The 24,693-nt window shown below is 40.5% G+C and overlaps 1 protein-coding gene across 32 annotated transcripts in view; it reads right to left on the bottom strand.

Moving 5' to 3' along the window:
• The window catches only part of LOC110469722 (poly(rC)-binding protein 3), a 497,474-nt gene that overhangs the window by 31,684 nt on the left and 441,097 nt on the right, over positions 1-24,693 (bottom strand). For all 32 annotated transcript variants that reach the window (XM_085573686.1, XM_085573677.1, XM_085573675.1 and 29 more), the window contains 6 exons: positions 16,156-16,179; positions 16,027-16,059; positions 13,145-13,261; positions 7,244-7,375; positions 4,420-4,548; positions 3,464-3,607 (listed from right to left, as the gene is read on the bottom strand). In XM_085573686.1, coding sequence (XP_085429812.1) covers positions 3,464-3,607; positions 4,420-4,548; positions 7,244-7,375; positions 13,145-13,261; positions 16,027-16,059; positions 16,156-16,179 — 579 coding nt within the window. The remainder of the gene's footprint in view (positions 1-3,463; positions 3,608-4,419; positions 4,549-7,243; positions 7,376-13,144; positions 13,262-16,026; positions 16,060-16,155; positions 16,180-24,693) is intronic.

Genomic DNA, 24,693 nt, shown 5'->3' with positions numbered 1-24,693 from the left:
AGTGTGTGTACCAGGCTCATTGGGAGGTTCATGAGCAAACATGCATGTGCATCTGTAGGGGACGGGCATCACTGATGGGTTACATATCACAAGAAAAGGTTCCATTCCACAAAAACAAGTGATCACTGTCATCAGGGGGTCTAAAGGAAACATACATTCAAGCAAGTGAAACTTGTTTAACTGTTTCACCAAATGAGGACAACCTCAATGGGGGGTTGTGGGGCTGGGCCCCTGTGCTCAGCCAAGCACAGCAGCAGCTTCAGGGAGGCTACAGCTGGGTCTGTGAGTGAACAGTGGGTTTGGAAACCATGCTTTGGTGTCTGAGCCTCTGTGCTGAACCACAAGTGTTTTTTCTGGTCTCAACTGTATTTCAAGCCCAGCAGAGAGAACATCTTTTACATGGCTGTTTTCCAAGCAGGGGTCTGCAAACTAGCAAGAACCCATCACAAAAACATCACCAGCAAACCTAATGGAAACCACCCCTTCCCTCATCATTCTGCTCCCCCATACTTCCATCTGTGCGTAGGATGAAGCAAACAAACCGGAGAAGTAACAAAAACAATGAACATTCAGCACTCAGACCCGGTTTACTTGGTTGCTTGGTAGTCAAACCAGAATGGACAAGATGGGCCTTGAATTTCCTTCCCCAGTAAAAACAAAACAAAACAAAACAAAACTAAAACCAAACCAAACCAAAACGCAAAAAAAAAAAAACAACCCAAAAAACCCAAACAAAAACAAACACTAAGAAAAAAAGCAAAACAAAAAAAAAAAACGGAGAAAAAAAGGTTTTAATTTCTTAGGCTGACAAAAGGTCATTTAATTGATTTAGCTTGAGAAAAGTCTCTCTTTTGGCCCTTGTTAGGGGAACCATGTGTTTTTGGGGCCGAGGGCTGGGACTTGCCAAGCTCAAGCCTGATGAGAGGCTACTGAGACATCTGTCCTATAATGTACTGCTGAGCACATGGGCTATGGATCTGCTTCCATTGAAGTCAAGGGCAACTTCCCTACTGATGTGAGTAATAGCAGGGATGACGTGGTCTGCACATCTCCCTCACTTTAGACCAGAATACTGGTGAGAGACAGAAAGCAAAGCTGCACCCTCTGAGTACCCATTTAAACACCAATGTAGCACACAGGGTAGAAATTTTCCATTTAACCATGGCACGTGCTAAGTAAAAGTAGGGGCCAAGCAGGGCAGTTTCCTTTTAGTTTTGTTATGCAATGCAGTATCAAAGAAGCACAAGATAATTAAAATCAATACTTAGAGTGGAAAAACCCCAACTTCTTAAGGAAAACTAGAGATTATATTTTCCTAATGTTACTCATTTTACTAAGTGTTAAACAAACAAAATCCTTTCAAGACAGCCACAATGTAATTTAGAATACAAAAATAACTTCTGATAGCTTAGCTGAAAGGCTGAGTGGAACTAACAGTGCTAATAAAATTTTATTTTTCGTATTAATTTCCACTTATGAAACATGTTAAAGTGGCTTTCCATATTGGTGTCCAAACACATTTTAAGCACTTCCTTAAAAATTCTACTTAGTCAGAGCACACAGAAATTCAAAGCACACAGAAGGTGTCTGCTTCTTACACTCTTTCTCACATCAACATGGTTGCATTAGAAAAGTGAGAACACTTTTTTAACTGATAAAACTGAAGATGACAAGAGCTATTAGACCTGAAAATAGGATACTTTCATTTATTTATACAAACTACTCAGCACCCTCTAGCAAACAGTTTCAATGCTTTTGAGTAATCATATACAGTCTTTGAAGGCAACGGCAATTACCACACTGGTAGAATGGGCTGCTGCACATATACACACACACACATTTCTTACAGGAAAGCACTGCAGTGTAAACTTACACATATGGAGTAAATTATTCTGAACTTTCAGTCATAGACCAGTTTCTGGCACATTATTTTACATTTCAATTCAGCTTTGGACACTAAGGAAGCAGATTTCTTATTTTGATGACAAGTAATAGAAGTAGACCCAAACACGATGACAGCTACTACATCCAGATTAGAAAAATCTGGATATACATCAGAACAAATCATTAGAGAATAGAAAGTAAAACTCTGAGACAAAAAAAAAACAAAATCAGAGGCAGCTCATGACAAGGGCTGTCAGAAGCATTTTGGCATATGCTTGGGAGGCGTGTGCTGCTGTGCAGGAGATTCCCTTACACACCAGCAGATTGTGGTGGAAACAGGTTGTCACACTAACAATGCCAGCAGCAACTTGGGCACCCAGCTCCACCAAGAACTCCGTGTCCAGCTTCTCATATGATCTCCAAGTTGCCCGAGGTGGGACACAGTCTGTGCCATCAACCCACCCTGTGACAGGGTGATGACCTTGGATGGGCTGATGGGGTGGGTTCCACCATGCAGGTAATTGGTAATTGCTTAAAAAGAGACCTTGGCATCACCTTGGGGAAAGGATCTGGTTGGGTGGGGGTGCCTTACTGCCAGAGGGGCTTTACATATGTTAACCCTGAGTAGAGAGATGTCTGCCTTCCTCTAGGCTGGGTTTATAGGGTCGATTTCCCCTTGAGTTAGGCAGGGCTTGCAGCATCTCACTCCTCCACCACTGCTCAAAGCTTGGCAGCTACACTGGTCCCCTTGTGACCCTCCCATGTTGTTTTTAGGATATTTATCAGCTCTGTTAATCACTGGCTCTTCAGTGAAAGCTGCATTCCCCCTGCAATGGATGATGGTAGAGCATTCCTGTTATGCCTCTGTCATACGCTGCAGACCCATTTCAGACATTACTAACAGACACAGAAGAACCAAATGCATGCGGGTCTTTAAAGGCAGATGAGATACAGCCTGAATGATATAGCTTAAGGTGAAAGACGAGTCATCAGAACATCTTTACATTAAAAAAACCCAGGAATGCTGTTCTTGTGGTATCAATCAGGCTGTTCCACACCGTGGTTTGGTAGGTCTACACTTGCATGTAAGTAGTTGTAGTCACCTCAGAATTACACTGCTACTTGGTCCTGAGGGACTACAAGCAATGGAAATTATGTGTGTGTGAATCCTTACTGCAAAATGCATTATTTGGTCCCAAAAAGTATGAAAACTATGAGAGAAAAATTAAACTTTTCATTAGCAGAAATGTCCTGCTGTTTCATCACCTCTGAAAATTGACTAAACTGCTCATACTGCTAGTGAAGCTGCAAGTTAAGGAAAAAAAGCCCTCAACCACTACAATAAGCAGGGCTGCCCCACTCAGTGAGCTCCTGATTTGGACACCTCTCAATCTGCAGAAGGGCAAACCTTTATTAATTACAGAAGTTAATGTCAAATCTTGGTAAAATACCAGGTTGTCACAATTTTGCGTAAAGTCTGCAATGCAGTGTTCTCCTGTCCTGCAAACTGTAAGCACACACAGTAGACAAAGCACATCAATACTATACCAGGCAAGAAAGAGTAAAAGTTGAAACTAACAGGCGCTGGCTGAGGCTGGGCCAGGACGGTGTGGTTTCCAGCTGAAGCCAAAATGGTGTCTGCTCTTACCTGGCCACCTGCAAAAATGATAGGTGCAGAGGCAGGTTTGGGACGGTAGGGGATGGTGGCACCTTTGGGTGGGGACTGCAGACAAAAACACAAAGCAGTCAAAATGTGAAACGAACAAGAGCTTGTATAAAAAAGATATCTCTTTTTATAAATATTGGTCACCTCAGACAACAAGGCATGCAGATAACCCAGCCCATCCCACCCTACCATCCACCCCATCAGACCAAAAGCAAGCTAGAGGCCTCCTGTCTGGGATTCAAGGGAAGAGCTGAGGACCTGAGTGCATGGCCAAAACAAGGGAATGGTGACACCTGTGGTTTCATTACTGCCACTGTCAGATGAAGCTATGAAGCTTCATTAAGCATGTTAAGGCATTTTAGGAAACACGGCCACAATTTTGAAAGTGGTCGATGGCTTGGAAATTATGGGCATTTTCAGCAAGGGTTAAAATGCCCAGATTTTTATATAAATTTATTTTGTGTATCAAATGTAAGGGCTAAAACACTGCCATCAAGATGTAAATTATTGGTCTGATGCAATGGCCTGACCCTAAGGAAGCAAGAAGTCCTGGCTGGTCAGAATTATTTCTGTTTTAAACAAGAGGTGGATGTTTTCTGCCCTATTCTACATCAGAATAAAATGTGTTTCTTTCAGAATGACTGCAGCTCTGTTCTGGACGTGGTTGTTGTTCAGCAATGTCATGACAGCCTTTGACTGCTAAACCTTGCTGCAAGAGGCTCTCAAACACCAGGAGAACAGAGCCACTGGAAATCCCTGGCACAGGAAGGGCAAGCAGCACCTCAGGGGAACCCATGGCAATTGACAATTATTAATAATGTGTTTGAGTGTCTCGTGAGTGAGAAGGGACACGCAGGGTGCCCACTTACCTCCAGCATGACCACGCAGATCTGCTTCACACACTGGATGATGGCGTCGGGAGTGCCGGATATGGTCACCGCGCGCTCCGTCGAGTTGGGCAGCATGTCCCCTGCCACCTGCACCTGGGCCCCTGTGGACTTCAGCAGAGACAGAGCGGAGACACCATCACTGCCACGTAGGCAATGGCACCTCTCCCTCTGAGACAACGGAGGGGGTGCACCCCTACACTTTTTCTCCTTTCCGTGCTGGATGTGGTAGAGCACATATGGAAACTCTTATCCCCGACATGGATTTGGCTGCTCAAGCCAGTTTGCCAGCACTACCACCCCGGGGAGGTTAGTCCTCAGTAGCTGTTAGGGAATGAAACTGCGACCTAAACTTCAGGAGAAGAATTTTAACCCTCTCAAAGACAGACAGTTGCAATGCTGACTAAAAAGTGGAAATGGTGAAATGAAGTACTCTTCAATAATAATAATAAAAAAAAAAAAAAGAAGGAAAAAAGCCCAATAATTGAAGAAGCTCAGCTAATCAAATGAGTCACTCTTTAATCTACTGATAAATGGCTCTTTAATCTACTGATGGTTGACTTGTGTCTCTTGTTGAAATTTGTGACTTCCTTATGCTAAATGGTACAGAAGCACTTCTAAATCATAATTAATGTTGATTAAATATATGCATATTATCAACTTTTAGCTCATTAATGAACCCAAGAAAGTAATGAGCCACTTTTGGGTTTTTTTTGCAATGTTTTTAAAATTTGATCTTGGCACTAGTGTGTCTTATTAAAAAAAAAAGAAAGAAAGAAGAAAATACAGGAGGTCCAAACAACCCTTGACATTATTACACAAACACAGAAGACCTTTTCAGTGAACAGAGAAAAACCCAGGCATTTGATGTTGAATAAGCCCTTTAACATATTGCACAAAAGATCTATTCCTGACTGTTATTCCAATGCAGTATTTGGGCTTTAAAATACAAGTATTTTCAGCAACCATTAACTTTGCATCACTCAGCAAGGAATTAATTTGTTTTCTTGCTAATTATACACAACACGTGTATAACTTCTTTTCAAAGACTGATTAATGTACTGATTTAATCTTCTGTTCACTAGTGCTGTTTAAGGCCAAAGTATCAATTCCATGCCCTATAACAGACTTTGGAATTTCACAGTAATTTGATCAATCCCTCATGCTTTTACTTTTTTTTTCTTCACAATTTCACTAAGTGCTGCAATCCTACATGCTGTTCCTGGGTGCATGACTGAACACAAAAGACCTCTTCTTTTGCAACTGCTCAGTGTGTTGTATGATGATGAAATGAGACCACATCTTGGGCTGGATGCTCCTTGATTTCCCCCTCTTTCCTGGTATTTGCTTTTTAATGTACATTCCTTGGTATCTGTACATCCAGCACAAAAGACTGCCAAGTACCAGAGTCATTTATGCATTTACTCCCAGTGCTTATCTTGTTTATTCTCTGACTTTGGTCATTTATCAGTAGCAAGAAACAAGTAATATTTTGTCCATTATCCTTATGCTTAGGAAGATGTGCAGTGTGACTTCTCACTACATTAGCTTTATCAAAACACCTATTTGGCCAAAAACTATCCTTTTACTTCCTTGTACCAGACTACAGGCAATTGCTTCTGAAACTCTGCTGACCAGGATAATCACTTCAGTCGCTTCATTTAACCAACAGACCAATCTCACCTTTATGAAACTATGTCCTGGGCGCATTCCCACAGTGCTCTGAGTGAAACTACCAATATTTAATAGAAAATCTAAAGTATGGACAGCTGTAAACCTAGAGCTAAACAATCACTAGCACACAGTTCACACTCATGCCCGCTTCTATTTTAATACAACAAAGAAATCAACTTAAAAGCTCCATAAAACCTACTACCTAGCATCCACATTTTAGATTAAAAAAATCAGAATTTCAACTTTGTAGAACCTGTCAAAAGCCTTTTGCATTGACACAGGGAAATTAAAAAAATGGATCAACATGGTATCCTAGTATTCAACACTTTGTGTTGGAATGATATAAAATTTAGAAGGAATATTGTCACTTCCTCCAGAAAAACAATCAATTTTTCTGAAATGTCCTATTCAGATTTTCTCCATATAACTGAGCATGTACCTGTGAATGATTACAGACTCCAGATCCTTGGCTGGGCATGTGCTGTATTGTTAACAGTCATGCATGGAAGAGTTCAAACAGGCACTGTATGGTACTTTTTGCATTTTTTGCTTAGACAAAAAGGTGTCTCCTAGCACACTGAATTAGTACCTCTAGCTAAAGTCTGGACGAAAAATAAATTCTGCATGTGTTTGGAATGCATCAAATCAGGTCACTCGTGGCCCAGTGACATTAAAGAGAAACAGGAAAGGAGCATGAAAATCACACTTTTCTATAAAATAGATCGACTAGCCTGGAATCACAGTGCTTGGGCTTTTCTCTGACTGTAAGGGTAGTAACTAATTTGGAAATGGCTGCAGCTCTTTGACTTGGGGTCCTCTGAGTATTGCTGGGCAGGGATCTGTGCTGGAATAGAAATTTGAAGAGCCATTTGTCACTGTTGCTTTGCTTAATTGTGCATGAAAGACTTTATACACTGTAAAGCTGTTTCTCTGTTTCACACATGGTCTTTAGTGCCAAGAAAAGTACAAGTCCAGCTGTGCTGGGCCCCCTACTTTCCCAGAGCAAGGCTTTTGCAGGCTTTTCAGTCGACACATGCTCATGTTGGTGTGATCAGCAAAGTGATGCTGTAGCATCCTCCTGCAACAGGATGCTGAGCTAGCCAGTGTCCCCACCACACATCCCAAGACCTACCTCCCTGATTTCTTTGATTTTGGAACCTCCTTTTCCTATGAGAGATCCACACTGACTTGCTGGGACGACGAGCCGCAGTGTTACGGGCGGTTTGCTTGTCACTGAGCTGTTTGTCATCGAAGCGTTGATGTCCTGTAATCACAGTGTCAGCCAGAGTTAGTGGGGGTTTGCCACTCCTGGTGAGCACCGAAGGGCTCAGAGCAAATGCCCAGGCTGTCCGTGGAGAGCTGGGGAGTGCAACCAGCTGTGGCCTGTTTTTGTGGTAAGGAAAGCCCACCACAGCTCTGCCAGTGACACACTGTAAGCATGAAGCAGCTTGTGCCAGAGGAACCTTTTGGAAGTCTGGCATTGCAAGATCCGTGCTGTGGGGTTGGAGGACTAGGAGGGAGAGGTGGTGTCTGCCATTAGACCACCAAAACAGGTGGAAAACGCTTTTGGATTCACAGTCCTCCAAAACCTGTTTTGGTCTGTTTTGGTCTCTTTTTCACCACCTCGGTTAGCAAATTTATACTGTATAATATGTCTCTATATTTTACACGTCTCTTCCCAGATTGGAGTCAAAGGAAGATAGTTAAAAAAAGGAATGACAAAGAACATGTGAATAATGTGAAGCAGAGAAAATCCGATGATTTTGCTAAGTCTTCTGCTACCCTCTAGATTTAATTTCTCTTTTGTAGCAGGTCCATAAATATTTGTAGCACTACACAATTTCTGAAATCTTTTCCATCATGGTTACGTAACCAGAGTACAAAAAGCTCAGCAGAACAGTACTTGCCTGTGTCCAGGTAATGAAACATACATCCATATATCTCACTGTCCAATGGTACTACATTACACGCTTCCATAAACACTTCAATACACTACTCATTGCAAGGTTTAAATTGTTTCAAATATATTTTGTTGGTTCAAAATCTTGTAGGCAAGACAAAACAATCCCTCTAAAGACTTCATCACAGAGGAAAAGCTAAAGCTTATCTTCCCACTGATCAGTGGGATGTTTTGAGGAAACTTAGGATGAAAAAATAAAAAGCCACAAGCTGCACTGTAGCTCCTCAACAACTCATGAGAAACTCAGAAAGTTTTGGTAACACTAACTATGAGCTGAGAAGACTCAAGAGCTCTGTCAGACAGAACTTACCTGATTTCCTAGGCTTATAAAGATTATCACTTTAACAAAAAAACCAAATAAAAAACAAACAAAAAAACCAACCAACCAACCAACCAAAAAAAAAGTGCCTATATTGTACAATCAGGACCCAAATTATAAAAAAAACAATCAACAACAAAACTACTCAGCACTTCAAGCAACTCTGCACATCTCACTGAACCAGCATGGGAGCCCAGTGACACCAGCACTGATTCCTACAGTACCTCCCCAGTTTTGGTGGCAGAATTCTTCCATACAATAAATGGCTTGGTATGACATTAATTCGCTTAAAAAAGAAGAAAATAAAATCTCAAATGGAACAAGACATTGCTGCATGTGACCAGACAGCTACCAAATTATTCTTCTGCCAGCCAGTAGTTACTCATATTCTGTTTAGTGGCTCTGTCAGTGGGAGACTGCAATCCAAAATAAAGCCAGAAGGATAACAGAATTTTGCAGTACGCATGTATTTGAGATAAAGTTACGCCAATTTTTCAGCTGGAAGATGCCATCTTGCTGTATCGTGTTTGTCTCAGGTGGAGGCACATGTAGGTGAATAATCCTCTTCAGCCACACAGCACAAAACTTAATCATGTCTCCTACTTCCATATCACATGCAGCCTGGCCTCAAAGCCTTCACTGAAATTTCTGCCTTCAAAAGCACTTTGCAGGAACTGGAAGCCACTGTTCTCTTTCTTTTATCCTCACTATTTAAGAAGAGCAAAATCTAAACATGGAGGATCAGCAGCATGGAGTGCATACAGGAATTATTCCAGCTTAAAAACAAAGGAGAAATAAGCAGAAAAAAATTCCCCTCAAAACTGCAGGTTTCCAAGTAGGGATCACTCAAGACTTTCCCACAGAACAGCCATCTTTTAACCTGGGAGATTCCTATTTACTTAACCTCTAACTTTTTGTGACATTGCAACCATTTTTTCAGGGCTCTGGCAGACACTACAGCTGGAACATATGTGGCTTTCTCCCTGCTTGGTGGGCTGCTCCTCAGCCAGGACAGGCTAACTTGGAGCCTGGAAGTGCTGAAGAGCCAGCAGAAACTCTTGGCATCCTGGGGTCATAGCACATAAGGCTTCCAAGACAAACTAACCTGGCAGCTCAGAATTCTACCAAACCCCCAAGGAAAAAAAATATACCAAAATTCTTCTCTTCTGGTTTCAAAGGAAATGTTAAACTGTCCCATTTCCACAGCAAGGAGGATTCTGTCAGGAGGCTCCTACCTTGGCAATGACCACCAAAGGATTAATCACAGCTGTACTGGCCAGAATTTATATTTGTCAGAAAGGTATCACCCTAACTGCTTTTGCCACCTTCCTTTTCTCTTCTTCTTCCTCAAGCGGAACAAGTGCTTCATAAATGTTTACAGATGAACAAGAATTCCAAAATTCCTTTTCTTATTCATCTGGAGAAAGTCTGGCTACTGACCTGTGCCTGCTGGTTATTCCAGTGCTTAAGTACCATGTGCTTTCAGAGGATTATGCAGACTTAGAAGCAAAGCTAGAGTTGCCCCACTCACCAGGGGAATTACAGCTGTGTTTCTTGGGTCTCAACCTCCAGTCCAAAATTGACTGCACTAAAATGTCCCCTCTTGCAATTCCAATGGTCTGCCTGGGTTACTGTCATTTACTAACTCTCTCCACTGCAGTGAACACTTTAGGTATTCATGTAAATACCTACTTAGCTTGTAAATTAACTATAAGACTGATAGAAAAGCAACTTCCATTAGGAAGGCTGTCAAAGCAGAGTTCTATAAGGCTACAGAACAACCACAAGACAAACCCAACTTTTCTAATTTTTGTATCTATCTGAAATATTTTGAAATTTTTACTAACATTAGAAAAGCATTCCAGAACTTCCTGCTTGTCTCTAGGTATACAGCTGTAGGGTGGAAGTTAAAGGTCCAAGGTCTTCATGCATGACAAATACCAAAACAATCCCTCAAAGCAGCAGTGTCACACATGCATCATTTTTATTCTGTTTCAACATAGCTGCAATAACCAGAGCTGGAGTGAATATTTTAAATGGCTGAAGAAAAAGCAAAAATATATGCATGAAAAATAGCACTTGGTAGCTAGCTAATTTGTAATTTTTGAAACAGCACTTTATTTTGCCTCCAGAGCATTACAGTTACCTCATTTTATTGGCAGGAAGATTTATCGGAAACCTGATTATATCTATATCATGCATTATATATACAACATGTATTATATATACATGTTTCTTTATTGCTGTTCTTTTAAATATACCACAAACCAATTATTTTAAAACTAAATACAGATATTTCAGAGCAGTACTTTATCTGAAGAGATTGCCAATACTCCTTTGCTAATGCTCATATGAAGAGCCCAGGCTACCCCCTAAAACCTGCAAGTGCAAATAAGTGCAAAATCCAGCCAGACGCCTGAATTTCAGCTTTCTTTGCCTATTGTTACCTACAGCACTTTCAAAGACTATGTTGTGCTAGGTGGTGGGCTGGGGATCTAAAGCTGTGCAATGTTTGATGTTTGTATGAAAAGTGCAGCATTATTTCCACTGGGTATTCATTTTGGTGGGAACTGGCAGGGATTATCTGTGCTAATGATTCTCTCAGCATTTTACAGGATGAGGAGCATGTTTTTCTTATAGAGAGCAGAGACACTGCTCTCTCCAGGATTCCCTGGACTGGAGGGTATGGCACTGTGCACCAAGCTACCTCTTAAACTAGAAGAAACAGAGATTGGTCCATGATGAGTAAGAGATGAAGAGGAGAAAGAGATGACAATAGGAGGTTTTGAAACTGGGTTAGATAGAATTACTTGTGATTCTGCAGGCTTAAACCTCAAAATCATTTTTTCATTAATAACTGGCAAAAAACTCCCCAAGAATTTTTATAAAATGTGCCATGCCACAAAACTAGGACATTTTATCAACATACTGAAAGTCTGGAATATCATGCAGGAAGATCTGAAAACCCATGAAGGATTGAAGAAATATAAATGGGATTAACACCTGCAGTATTAAAAAAAAGGTCATTTCTCTGGAGCCTGATAGGAATGTTTGCCATAACTGAAGAGGTGGAAACACCTCAGCAGGAGCTAGGGACACCCACTAGGCAAAGCAAGGGTGTGTGCAGAGCATTAAACTAGTAGGAGGTGAGGCATTTCCAGCAGAGGCAGGGATATGACAGCGTGGTAAGTAGGACAGGGGACTGTTAATACCATTAAATAAGCCTTTGTGGAACTTAATTTGCAACTTGTCCACAATTAATTCAGACATTTAACATAAAATGTAACCAGAAAAAGGTGGAAAGGGACTGCTAGAGTCATGAGAGGGGTGGAGAATGCATCCTCTGAAAGAGTGTGCTTGGATCACTCTCTGACAAAAGCAAAGGTGTGTGGGGATAAAATCAGTTTCTAAATAGGTATCTAGAAAGGGAATCCTCAGGGATGGAAAGGCAAGAATGATCTAAACTAAGGGCCAGTGCTGGCATAGAAAAAATGCTGCATGAACTGTTCATTAACAAATTCAGGTGAGGATTGAAAATAAGGTGTCTAATTATTAGAGACCTGAAGTTGTGGACCCAGTATCAGCAAATAGAAAAAAAATCTAACTAGTTTTTGATCATGTTGTGAAGTTACAAATTCAAGACATACAGTTGATTCCAGAAGACAACTGCATCTGGTGACCTATGAGCTCTCTTCTAGTCATGTTGCTCTAAACTTGAACATTTGTCATGTGTAAATAAAGGTACATGTTGACAATTATAAATTCCACCATCTCCCTTGGCTATGGGGAGATGTGGAGACTCGCCTTGCTGACTTGGAGAAATAAGAACTCTTAAGAAAGGGATTAGCATCCCTCTTGTTTAATCCAGTCCCTGGAGAGAACGGATTACATTAGAGGGATATTATTCTCTGTAGAGACCCTGCCCTTTGCTTCAGCTGCAGGTGACTCAGTCTACCTGTCTGAAAGCTCCTCCACTAGGAGAAGGTGAACCGCTTCCTGCAGGGACATCTGCCTCTCCAGCGAGGACAGGAGAGCTGCCTGGACTAAACATATGACTTTCAAAAGTAGAGGGAGCTAAATCCTCTCCACAATGACCAGAACATCTGCTGCCTTTTCTGTGAGGTTCTCCATTAAAATGGTGACCATATCTAATTGTAGCTGGTCCACAAAACTGAATGAAATCTCTGCAATTAAGACACATACCTGCACAGAACACTTAGTTTACAGTGAATTGAGCTCCTGCCTTACTTACTCTGAGTGCCTTTACTTCAATTGGTTTTAAAAGACAAGCCTTAAATGTGGTAAATGGTAATCATATAGCTTGTTTTTTTTTAAATGAAATTTCTAGTTAAATGAGTTATATATTCATTTTGACATATATAACATTTACATCAATACCAATTGAATTCATACAAAAACAGTTAAAAGTTAGGCAATTATTCTTTTCAATTCAAACCCACAATGGGAATAGAATTTTTCCAAGACATGTTTTCCTATCATTAGTACACATTACTAGAAGCAATTGCTTTTCCCTGAAGTCTCCAAAAAGCAAAAGAAATTATCAAACATCTTGTAAATTGACCCATTATTTTTCTTCAGCATTGCTGCCAAAAGCATTTATGAAAATATAACCATTTTCATTGCTATTAAATAGAACATTAAACAAATCCTATTTAACATTAAAGCAAACATGAGAAAATTCAAACAGTGTTTGTATTTCCACTTGAAGAGAGAAAAAAAAATTATTTGCTTACCTCTTCAAATTTTAGTGCAATCATAGAAAAAGCTTTAAAAATTGCATCTGTTGGGCCTGTTATTGTCACAATTCTCTCTGGACAAGTGCCTTCTGAAATATTGATTCGAGCACCACTCTGTCAAAAGGAACAAATATTTTTCAAAGTCATACCTCCCAGGAAGCAAACTAAGTAGGATTAGGGATATAGTTTGGGAAGGAATACCTTGAGGCATCTAATTTTCTACCCTACAACTGCAGCCCCAACATCATATAATTTCAGCATAAACTGATCACATTCCAAAAATTCATGTAACAGCAGGAAGCCAGATTCTGTCTGGGTAAATACTTCTGCAGCCTTCTTTGCAGTATGCAAATAGCACCTCTGTAACTCAAAGTTGCAAATAATTGCATAATCAAGTCTTTTTCCTTCCTTCTCACAGGATTAACCTTAAGTAGGACTGGAGCTGCAGAATTTAAGACAAGGTGGTTGTCTCCAGGGAGCACCAGCATTTCCCAGGAACGACACACCTCTCTGGTTTGGAGCCCCAAAGGTGGGGCTTGGCTTCTCTGCCTCTCTACTGGGGCCTTGCTTTGCACCGTGGAGAATGCTCCTTGTAGATGTGCCTCATGTGAAGGCAGCCAGTCAATGTGCACTGAGCATCCCTTTAAAGGACTAGTGCTAGGACAGGACACACCAACAGTACTGTGTCCATAGGGCAAGGAGCCTGTTGGATACAGTTAGAAAACCAGAAGTGTCTTAGAGAAGCCAGGCTGCTCTCAAGTATCTCTTATGTCACTGGCAGTGGAGAGAAAATGTCTCAACCAGGGGGTTTTATATATTAAGAAATTTATATATTGTTTAATATATATTTAAGAGGATCTTTAGTGTAGGTAATGATCAAGTCTGCTTCAGGTAAGAGCCACCCTACGCATTTTCTGATATTTCAGTCCTGGAAATATGTTAATGCAGCCTAACAAGTCTCTGGAGCCTCAACTCACCCACAGGCACTGACCTTCTTGGGGATCAGGGCCTGAAGCAAATGTGAGACAAGCTGGGTTAGTCTGGCCCTTTGCCTGCAGGGTCACCACACAGCTGCTGATGTGCTGTGTCCTGGTCCTTAACCACCCCATGCTGCTGCTCTACTGCAAGAGTCTGCATTTCCCCATGTGACAGCATCCTCACATAACATGGAAAAAAACCAAGGCTCAACACTACTGATTGAAAAATTTTCCTGCCACAGACCTGGGCACAGAACTGAGGCTTCTGTACTTTTCTTTAGACTTGAAGTTGTCTATGACATTTCCTCAATGACAGAATTGTCTCTGACATTTCCCCAAAGACAGAGTTACATTTCACACCATAAAGATGGCACGTACTCTGCCACATCTGCCAGGGAAGTCAAAATAAAAGTTGCATTTTGCTTTTAAAGAAGTACTGAAAAAGATAGTCATTTAAAGAGCAACCAAGTTATCATCATGTGGAGATACAGCCTCCTAGTCCTGTGCTGATATAAAGATGCATACAATTCCATTATTTAAAAAAAAAAAAAAAACAGACAAAAAAAAAGTGTCTTCTGACCACATATACATGACAGCTGGGTTCAGGATTTGAAGAAGAACATTTGATATTTATCTTGAAAGACAGATCAAGCATCATAGGTATTCTCTGAGATGTTTTACTCAGAAGTCAGGAGCACTCTCCAATGATGGCTTCCCTTCTGCACAGTTTATGTACAAAGATTTCTGCTGATGATCATAATTAATAACTACACTAAAATGTGTTTCATTAAGTTTACCTAGTACACCAGAAAAAAAAAAATATTATCTTTTTTTCTTTAAGTCTTAGCAGACATGTGAAAATATTGGTGAAAACATGTCATCAAAAAAGGAGCACAGAACTCAGTCAGCCTGACAATGAAATCCCTATTTGTGTATATTTAAAGATGAATGTCTGCAATTTTCTTTACTAAAATACTTTGACATTTCCCTGCCACAGACCTTCTATCAGAGTAGAAAACAACGAAGAAGCTGACACAGTAATGTACTGCAGCTTTACTAGAGCCAAACTGACTTTTCTTGAGGCATCCTCTATACACTGCACTCCTAAAGTTTAAAACAGTAGGATTTATCTTTTGACTTATACCTTTAGCAGTTGCTTCAAAGCAGAAAAATTACATCCATCTCCAGGTAGGATGTGCTGCCTTGCAGGACCAGTGTGGGTCTGTAGACTCCACCTGAGCACACTCATCTGAAGATAGCACAGCTTGCTGCGTGTCAGGGAAAGAAGCCTGCAGACACTGGGAAGGCTGAGACGTATGCAGTGCCCTGTTTTAATCCTCTTTGTCTTCAGCCTATTCAAAGGATTGGAGTGGCAGGTGTGCAGGTCTAGCCTGCCCATATCCTACTCACAGCTTCAAAATGTGGAAAAGCTAAGGCTTTGCCAAGACATGGCAGAGAGATGCTCTGGCTTATACATGTCTGGCTCCAGCTCTGCTGAAGCTTGTGTCTACCCTCAAACTTGACATGTGTCAGTCTAACGCTTGGTTTCAGGTTTTTGGAAACTCTACCAGGAGGCCAAGCCATGTGCAGGACTGATATTGGTATGCTAATGAAAGATACAGTGGATCTGATGCGCAGAACCACGCTGTGAGCTGTTCCAGAGATAAGGCAGCAGCAGGCACATCGCTAGGGGAATGAAAGACTCCAGACTGCTGCAGCGATAAGAAGGTTACATTAACAACAATGTTTAATTTAGGCCAGCATATTTATACCCAACTGCTTCCAAAGAATGGGGATGTTAAACATCGGCCCACTTGATGGCAGCATCGGTCTGCACATGCTGAACTCACTGTTCTCTGAGCTGGAAAGGAAGGCAAGTGAAGACATCAAAGCTTGTCTTACCTCCTCCCTCATCTTCTTCACTGTCTCACCTTTCTGTTAAAGAAGCATAAAAAAATCTCCGTTAGCTTGGGCTAAGAAAAGAGAAATGATATTCAATAGTTTGACATGAATATAAAGTTATTTTCTGACCTTTCCGATAATGCTTCCAACCTCCTGAAACAGAAAAAAAAGAGACACTGTGAATGATACAATTTGTTACAGAAGAGCATTTGTGCTGTTCCTAAGCTATTTCACTATCATTTGTTTCAAACCTTCAGTGTGAAGCATAGCTCCCTTCCATTGTTGCTGTATACAAATATGCCACGTTAGATACAAAGGGATGGACTAAAAATGCAGCTTTGCAGCCAAGTGATCGTGCAAGAAAAACACTTTTAACAGAAACTGATCTCGCGGTTACAGATCAATCCCGCTACTATAAACACAGACAAACCCCTATCAGGGAATGAAAAGCTAAGAAATAACAGAACTGCACAATCTACTGGAGAAAATGAGGTGTAATACAAGCATCAAAACAATTGCTGGTTTCTCCAATGGAAGGAATTTTCCCTTCTTATGCCTTGTAATAGTGAGAGCTGAATTTCCATGCTAGTGAGTACTATTGTGTAAACACCTGGTGGCCTGTCTTAATCTCCCTATTAAGCACTTAGAGAACAATAATTGCTAATCACTTTTTAGGGATTTGGGAATTGCTACTGGGCTCCCACAATCTTCCACCAAAGGAAAGAAAAGAAGTGTGGCTGTGAACATACAGTAGAGGAACAATGTGGCAGTTCTGGTAACATCCCAAAGGTGAAAATCTTGGTGAATAAAACCAACAGGTAGCAAAAATGAAACTACTAACACTAAAATGAATAGTCTGGACATGTTACACAAATCATGCAGCTGTGACATCAGACTGGAAATCATGTGATGGAGAGACCAGCTAAAAGAAAATAAACTCCTCTTCTGTATTAAGATTGTGAAATCTACTTCTACAATTAACGACTGCCTCAGATGGTTGAGCTGTCACAGATGTATGATACACCACTTGCCCCCACCCAGTCCATACACTTCAGTGTGATCCATCCTGGAACACAGTCCAAAGTGTAGAATTTTTTAAATTTTTGTCCTCCAACACTCTATCCAGTGATAGACTCGTGATAAAGTGGTAAACTGACTTCACTCTGCAGGAAAAAACTACCTCCAGTGACCTTGAGTTATTTTTGTCAGTTGTTTATAAGCTCATAACACGAAGCTGTTTGTGCTTGCAACTCCTCACATCCTGCTCACAAGACATGAAGACTTTTCACTGAGACCAAGTTACCTATTTCAATGAACTCTGGCATACCATTCTTTTATGCTCTCTGCAAGTCTGCACACAACACCTGACTGAGTGGAACAGTCAATACACTGCTGGACAGGCTGGAAAACTGGGCTGGGAGAAAGCTCAGGGAGTAGAACGAAGTCAGATGAAAAGCCCCAGATTCTGTGATGGAAAAGCCCATGCAGCAGGGCAAGCTGGACAAAAACTTGCTACCTTAAAACTGACTTTGCAGAAAAAGTCCCGAGGGTCCTAACTCAGAACTTCAACATAAATAAATGAGTACATCAGCAGTGCACCCCTGATCAATCAAAGGCTGGACTGTATTAGCAGGAGTGTAGTCAGCAGGCTAGGGCAAATGGCTCTTTGTCATTCTGATTGTGAGAGCATGCCTAGAGGGTTGGGGCCTCTTTTGGGCTCCTAGTGCAAGACAGACAAGGACACACTAAGGTGAATTCAATGCAAGGCTACCAAGCTGGTCAAGAGTCCAGAGCACAGGACACATGAGGAGAGGCTGAGAGAACTACATTTGTTCTTAAGAAGAAAAGATGTGACAGGGGAGTCTTAGTGCAGTGTACAGTAAGGACAGCAAGCTACAATATGAAATTCCTACACAATGTGAGGGAAAAAATTACCATGGGGATGGCTGGACACTGAAAGAGGCACCTAGAGAATTATCATTCTTAAAAGGTCTGGGAAAGGTTCTGTGTAATCTGCTCCAATGCAACCTCTTTGATTCAGGTCAGACTGGAGACCTTTGTCGGTCCTTTCCAACCCTCACTGGTCTGTGATTCTTCAGTCATAGCCTTATTCCCAGTGAAGTCAATGCCCTATTAGCCACAGAGTTCCTCAATCCTGTGAGGGCCCTTCTCAGGTTTATTTTCAAACTGTTTTCCTGTTTCCCATTTCCCTTTTTTATTTCTCTTCCAACTGCTCTTTCAAGATGGCATTCTGCACTCTTGTACACACTGACTTGAGACAGATATTATCCAGACAGGAACTGCAAATCTTCCAATGGTATCTGCTTTACAAACCTACAGTTCTACTGGCCAATGTAGAGTAGACCTTTACACTTCACACAGCTGTGGGAGTGCTTTTGGCAAAGTGTCCATTTGAAACTATGAGATATCTGCACCTCTCCACATACAATGCAGAGAAGCAGCTCTGTGAGAATGGGTATGAAAGGATTCTCTTCAGTTTTCTGTCTTGTAACTAAATTATTGTAATAGTCTCTTAATATGTGAGTTTAGGTCACACCTTTTCCTGTGGCTGAGGCAGCCATACCAGCACGCTGTGTAGGTTCTCAAATGAGATGAAGCTTTTTTGTTAGCAGTGACACAAATCTGGGATGCTCATTCCCCCAGATTTTTAAGACCTTACTATTTTTTATAATATCATTGTAACTACCAATCTCACAGTAATTGCTGAATAGGAAATACAGGGAGCAAGGCTCTCAGAGATGACAAGTCTTGGGAATCCCCCATGCCCAGTAGTTCCTATCTGACCACTTAGTATACCTGGCAGTTTTATTTCAAAAACTTATTCCATTCTTCTCAGTTGCAGCTTTCAGAAATAATTACTTTCATAAAACAAATTCTTAGGAGGTAGAAGGACATTTTTCTAGGGGTGAGAGCATTCTATTTCAGTTGCTATGGGCAAGCAACTGTATTTCAGTCCATGGTAGAGCTTCAGGTTTTGTGTACCTGAAGTTTCATTAGAATACGTAGGCCTAGTCGTGAACTTCCAAGGCTCTGTCAATATAAACTTAATACAAAATCTGTCCCTATCCATTTGATCATCTTGGGTCTTAATGAGAGATGCTGTTCTTTCAGAAATGAATGGATGGGTCATGGGTAATAAATGCAAAAATATCTTCCTTGTAAATAGGAGAACATTGCTTTAGGGACAGAAAAGCAATGTACTGCTTGTAGCATTGGTAAAAAAGATGGTCCATTTCCAACATGGAAATGAGGAGTGTTTAAACAAGCAAAGGAGAGCACAGAATAAAAAGATTATCAAGCTGCTTGTTTCATTGGATTCTCTGTGAATTTGCTTTGTGGGGACAGGAATTCTATGTGACCGATTATCACCTCGTTATTTATTAACTAAGAGCACAAGCTACCAAAGAAATGAGCAAAAGAACTGTGTGAATACTACTAAGTAAGACTGGTGACCAGTTCCTTGGAACATGCTAGCAAATGTCCCTGTGATCATATGGAGTACTTCAAATCTCCCCCTCATCAAAGGGTGACTTTAGAGCTTATTCTATAAGCCAGTTTCAAAACATCCAAGCCAATGCCATCTCTCCCTCTACCCTGGGAGATGGGATTCTTCTTGGCAATGTGAGGTAAGGTTACAGGGGCACACAGAAGCACTAACTTTACATGGACATTTCATAATTTTTTCAGAGTTTTGCTTCATATAAATTACTGAAAAAAAATAGAAATACAGAATGGTTTTAAATGGGTCATTTCAGACTTTTCTGGGGCCTTAACTTTTTCTAAGAAAGCACCTAGAAAGTACTATTAACAACAGATCATGTCTTTAATTATGATGAGAAGCCTATTTCAGCCACAGATTAAATCAAAGGACTCTTTTCACCTCATTCTTCAAACTACCGAAGCTACTTCACCAAACCTTTAATGTTTCTTATACAGTCCAATATTTGTTTTATACAGTTTCTCATACCACCATGAAATAAGTTTACTGCTAAATGAGATACCTAACACCATTTTTATGACAATCAAGTTTTAGCATTATTTCTAACCAATGTTACTTTAATGGCTTTATCTTCTTCAGAAAATGTTTCTAGATCTGCCAGACATGAAATGTGCTGTAGTTAAGTGCATAAGATGTCTCTCCCTTACATTGGCTCATTACAAGTTAGGAGTTCAGTGTAAGTCAGGCAACCAACCCTCACTGCAGTCCAGGGAGAGATAGTAGAGGATATTTTGTTCCTAAAGAAGGAGGGAAGAAGTGTAATCCCAAGGGTTTTTGCTTTTTCTCATCTGCAGAAGAAGCAGCCTAAACTGACACTAACATATGCCAAATTTGGTGAGAGGAGCCCTACAGCCGATGTCAAGTTCAGCCTCAGTGCAGGTCAGACAAGTGTTTGAGCTAGCTGCACTAGCAAATAACTGCCTGTTACAATATATTAACAACTCCTGAACTATTTGATGTTTTCCAGTGCTCAGGAATATAAGATAGCAGTAACTATTGATCATCAATCTCAGATTGATTTATTTACTAATCATCCACATGTAAATATAGTGCAAAAAATTATATTATAAGAATTACTGAGTTTCACATACTCACGTTTCAACAGCAGATCAAAAAGAAGTGCATAAAAAGAAGTTATAAAATGGGGAACTAAAACTCAGTGGGAAAAAGACTGTCCAAGCCAACCCATCTGGCAGACTGATGCCAGAGCTAAAAGTGCTACCCAGGTTCCTTGGCCTCAGAATGTAAGCACCCACTCTCCAGACACAGTTGTGCCACAACACCCATGCTGGATGACTCCAAAATGCTGCGTGTCTGCCTACACCCACTAATCGATCCTCATACACACACAGGAATATTTGTTCATTTGTATTTCAAGTTGATATACACGTGTAGGCACTAAACAGACGGGTATCAACTTTCCTTCAAGGAATGACAGGAAGGAATTTGGGGTGCCTATCCTGAAATTCATTAAAGGGGCCTGAGTTTCAGATGGTGTTGCATACCCAGCCCAGGTAATGCCTTCCAAAGGGCATTCCCAGCTGCTGACCGCATCTCAAGCAGGAGAGTCTTACACCTGTGCTCAAAGAGTTGTTTTGGAAAACCCCAGGAAAATTTGAAATCTACATGCTGATTTCAGATAGCCTGAAGATAATTCTCAAGCCTGGAGGACAGAGTTGTCATTATAATTTTCTTTAGAAGGAAATTTCTAATCAAGTAGATAAAACATGAGCTGAACCTCACCAACAAACCCTGAGAGATAGCCCAGCATCAGTAAAGTATATTGTTAACCAACGAGCCAATTCATTAAAGGTAACTTGAGGAAAAACCAATGGTAAAAACAGGGGATTTCATGCTGAAATGTAGCATATAATGTTATCTGAACACCTTATTCACAAGAATGTGATGAATTTTGCTCTTAATGAACACTTGGGAAGTAGTGGACCCATCAAAGAGTAGAAAGCTATTTCTGCAGATTGTACATCATCTGCAGTGAAGACGAGGCAGCACCAGCAGAACAAAAGTGGGCAGCAAAAATTCCTGAGTCAAGGCTTTTGCAGGGCTCTTGATGGTAAGAATGACTAAATTAGATATAAAACTGGCTGTAGAAGAAACCTATTTCCTAATCAATTATCTCATGTGTCTTTTGAATAGCAAGAGAAAGAAATCAGTAATTTTAAGAAAACAACATGCCTAAAAAATGACAACAAACCTTGGTTTAAAGATTAACCTTTGATCTGTAAACATCAAGTGTGAAAATCCATTACTTTTTCTAAGTGTGAGGTTGGTTTAATAATTACCGAGTCCTGGGAAACCAAAACAAAACCAGGTAGCTATTGTGGGACCATGGAAACACACAGGTCTTGCTCTATTGTCATGCAGCTTTTATTTTCAGTGCTATGGGGCAAACAGAACAAAAACTTCATAGGATTCCTGAGATAAAGCCACATCTAGAAGGAAAACACATTTAAGAAATAATAAAGGAGTAAATGCTTTCACCTCAAAACATCTGATGAAGCACAGGCTCCATCCTCCATCCTGGCAACAGCACACAACAGCTGTGCTGATAAAGCTTTCTAGACCCATACCAGTTGTCTTTCTCCCATCCATAAGGAGGCATAACATCACTCAACTCTCCTCACCTTCACCTGAGGACACAGTTGCCAATAAGCAACTAAGCTCATAAATATGCTTGTGTGGAAGATCCCAAGAACATGTTCCACAAAGCCATTCTGAACAATGCATTTGCATGGGAGCATGTGGGGCATCAGCATTTTTCAAAGACTGGAAGAAAAGTCAGTTTTTGGAAACATGACATAATGTGTTAGCCTCAGAGAAAATTGGTCACCTTGGGTAAACTGAGAATCTGGTTTGTGTTCTGGGATTACATGGGATTAGTCTCACTGCCATGGGAGATCTCATGTTCCTAGGTGATGCTTCAGTAGTCACTGTCTGATGCCCACAGCCCTAATTTAGAAAGGCACTGCAGTCCAAGGCCTTCCTCACTGAGGCAGATCTTTTGCTAACAAATATGGTAGTGCATGAGGAAATCTAAAAATTATGGTTTTTCTAATGGAGATTCCAGTATTAGGCACCTTCTGCAAATACATTTAACATTCTTTTGGGCATCTGTGCCAATGGACACAGTTTTTTAATAGCAGATGGGTAGCCAGCTTATATTTAGTTTCACACCTGAGCTCCCAGCCTTCCCTGCCAAAACCAACGCAAAAATCAGTTCTGTCCCTGTGCTTGTCCCTGCACCTGTGATGCTGGAGGAGCAGCACTGAGTAGTACCTTCTGCAATCTCAGTTCATTACAGTCATGCACCCATGAGGAGATTTTGTTTGGTAAAAGTGGGAACATGGAGATTGTTTTTGGGAGTAGAGAGTGCCCAGAGGCTGGGCTTCCTTACTGCTGACTTTTGAGGCTAGTGAGAGTATCTTGACTGCTTCTACAAAAACACATGAAAGAGATTCATCTTGTGTTATGCATCTGCTTGCAGAGTTTTGTTCCATGACCAGGGAAGGCACTCAGGTATCACAGTAATGCAAGCAAACAAAACAGGAACTATAATAGCAAGAGGCAGGACAGTCAATCCTCATAATACCCTGACAGTGTTTGTGGAAACTGGAAAGAATAGAACAAACACTGGATTGATTGGCATTTTATGGCTTGGATTGTATTACTGACAAGGTGATTCTAAAAGTTACTTTGTTGCATTCTGTATTTCAATAAGTAAAAAATAAAAAATGGAAAAGGAGAAGGTCATTACCTTTAAGATGAGGAAAATTAATTTCTGTACTTGTTTTATGGTCTTTCAGGGAGACAATTAAGCAGGCATCAAAAAAGTGGCCACTAACAGAAATCCCTGATGATAAAATGGTATTATCTGTACTGATGAAAAATTCAATTTTTCTTAATTATTTTAATCTGTATTTGAGCTGTTAAGTGTAAGCCATCACTTTATGAATCTAAATTTTCTTTTTCTTGTAAAAATTCTGTATGTAGCACCACAAAATAATCACCAACATGTCTGAAAGTCACCATTGAAGATGGATGTAAGTCACTGTAACCACTGCTTCTAGTGCCAAAAGTCACCCCTTGATCCTGCTGAAATAATTTTGAACTCAGATACCTTGAGTTCCTCAGGGAATGTAAAATTATGCTGTAAGTACTAAAGCACTCATAGGGTTTTGCCCAAACCCAAACATTTGACTGCAGATACATCTTTCTAGTTCACTGCTGCTGAATGATAAATGCATCATTGAGCAAATGGTATCAGAGAAATAAAAGCTCCACTCAATCATCATAGCTTTCCTCCATCAATGCAGATTATACAATCTAATAATACATGTGCTAGTCTCTACTGGACATATTTAAAATTTGCATAGGAGACTTACAGAACATAACAAAAGTCTCTATACCAGTTTTTTTTTTCTTGGGATTCCCTTATTAGATTTATTTTCAAAATAGTATTTTATATCATCATTTACAGCCACAAGCACTTGCAGCATTCAAAATACTGTAACATTTATATTTATAATACGTATTTATGAGAATGTTTGAAGAAAGCTAGGCACAGGCTCCTCAGTCTCCTAAAACTTTTGTTATTTTTCTGCGAATTACCCCTCTGTCAGTCTTCACCATCGCTCACACACGTGGCACCTGCTGCTGAGCACAGAACTGCAGGTGTGATTCTGCCAGAAGAACGTAAGGCAATTACCTTCTCCTTGCCCCATGGTGCACCAACACCATACATCCAAAATTGCACACACTTTTGCTGAAATAGCTTTCCTCTCCAACTTAGCATATCCCAAACGTACCACTCTCTAAACACTGACACATCTGATGCTTTTTAGCCTTTTATGCTTTCCAGATTTCCCTCTGTCACTGAACATGTATCTTCTAAATTACCTTCTTCAGTTAATTGCCTCAACTCTCCGATTTACATCTCTCAGTATTTGGCAAGAGTCCTACTTTCCTGCCAGTTTTTGCTTCACTCCTTCATCCTACCTGACTTCATTAATCCATTTTGTATTTTATTGCTGAACTCCATTCTCTTTCTCTAAAAGATTCCTCAGGCTCAATACATTACTATATTCTACTTTGGTTTCTTGCAGACTTCACTGCACCAAATATGATTTCAT

The sequence above is a fragment of the Lonchura striata genome, chromosome 2 (genome assembly GCF_050655825.1).
Source record: "Lonchura striata isolate lonStrDom1 chromosome 2, ASM5065582v1, whole genome shotgun sequence".
Lineage (NCBI taxonomy): Eukaryota > Metazoa > Chordata > Aves > Passeriformes > Estrildidae > Lonchura > Lonchura striata.
This window is presented reverse-complemented; position numbering and strand designations above follow the sequence as displayed.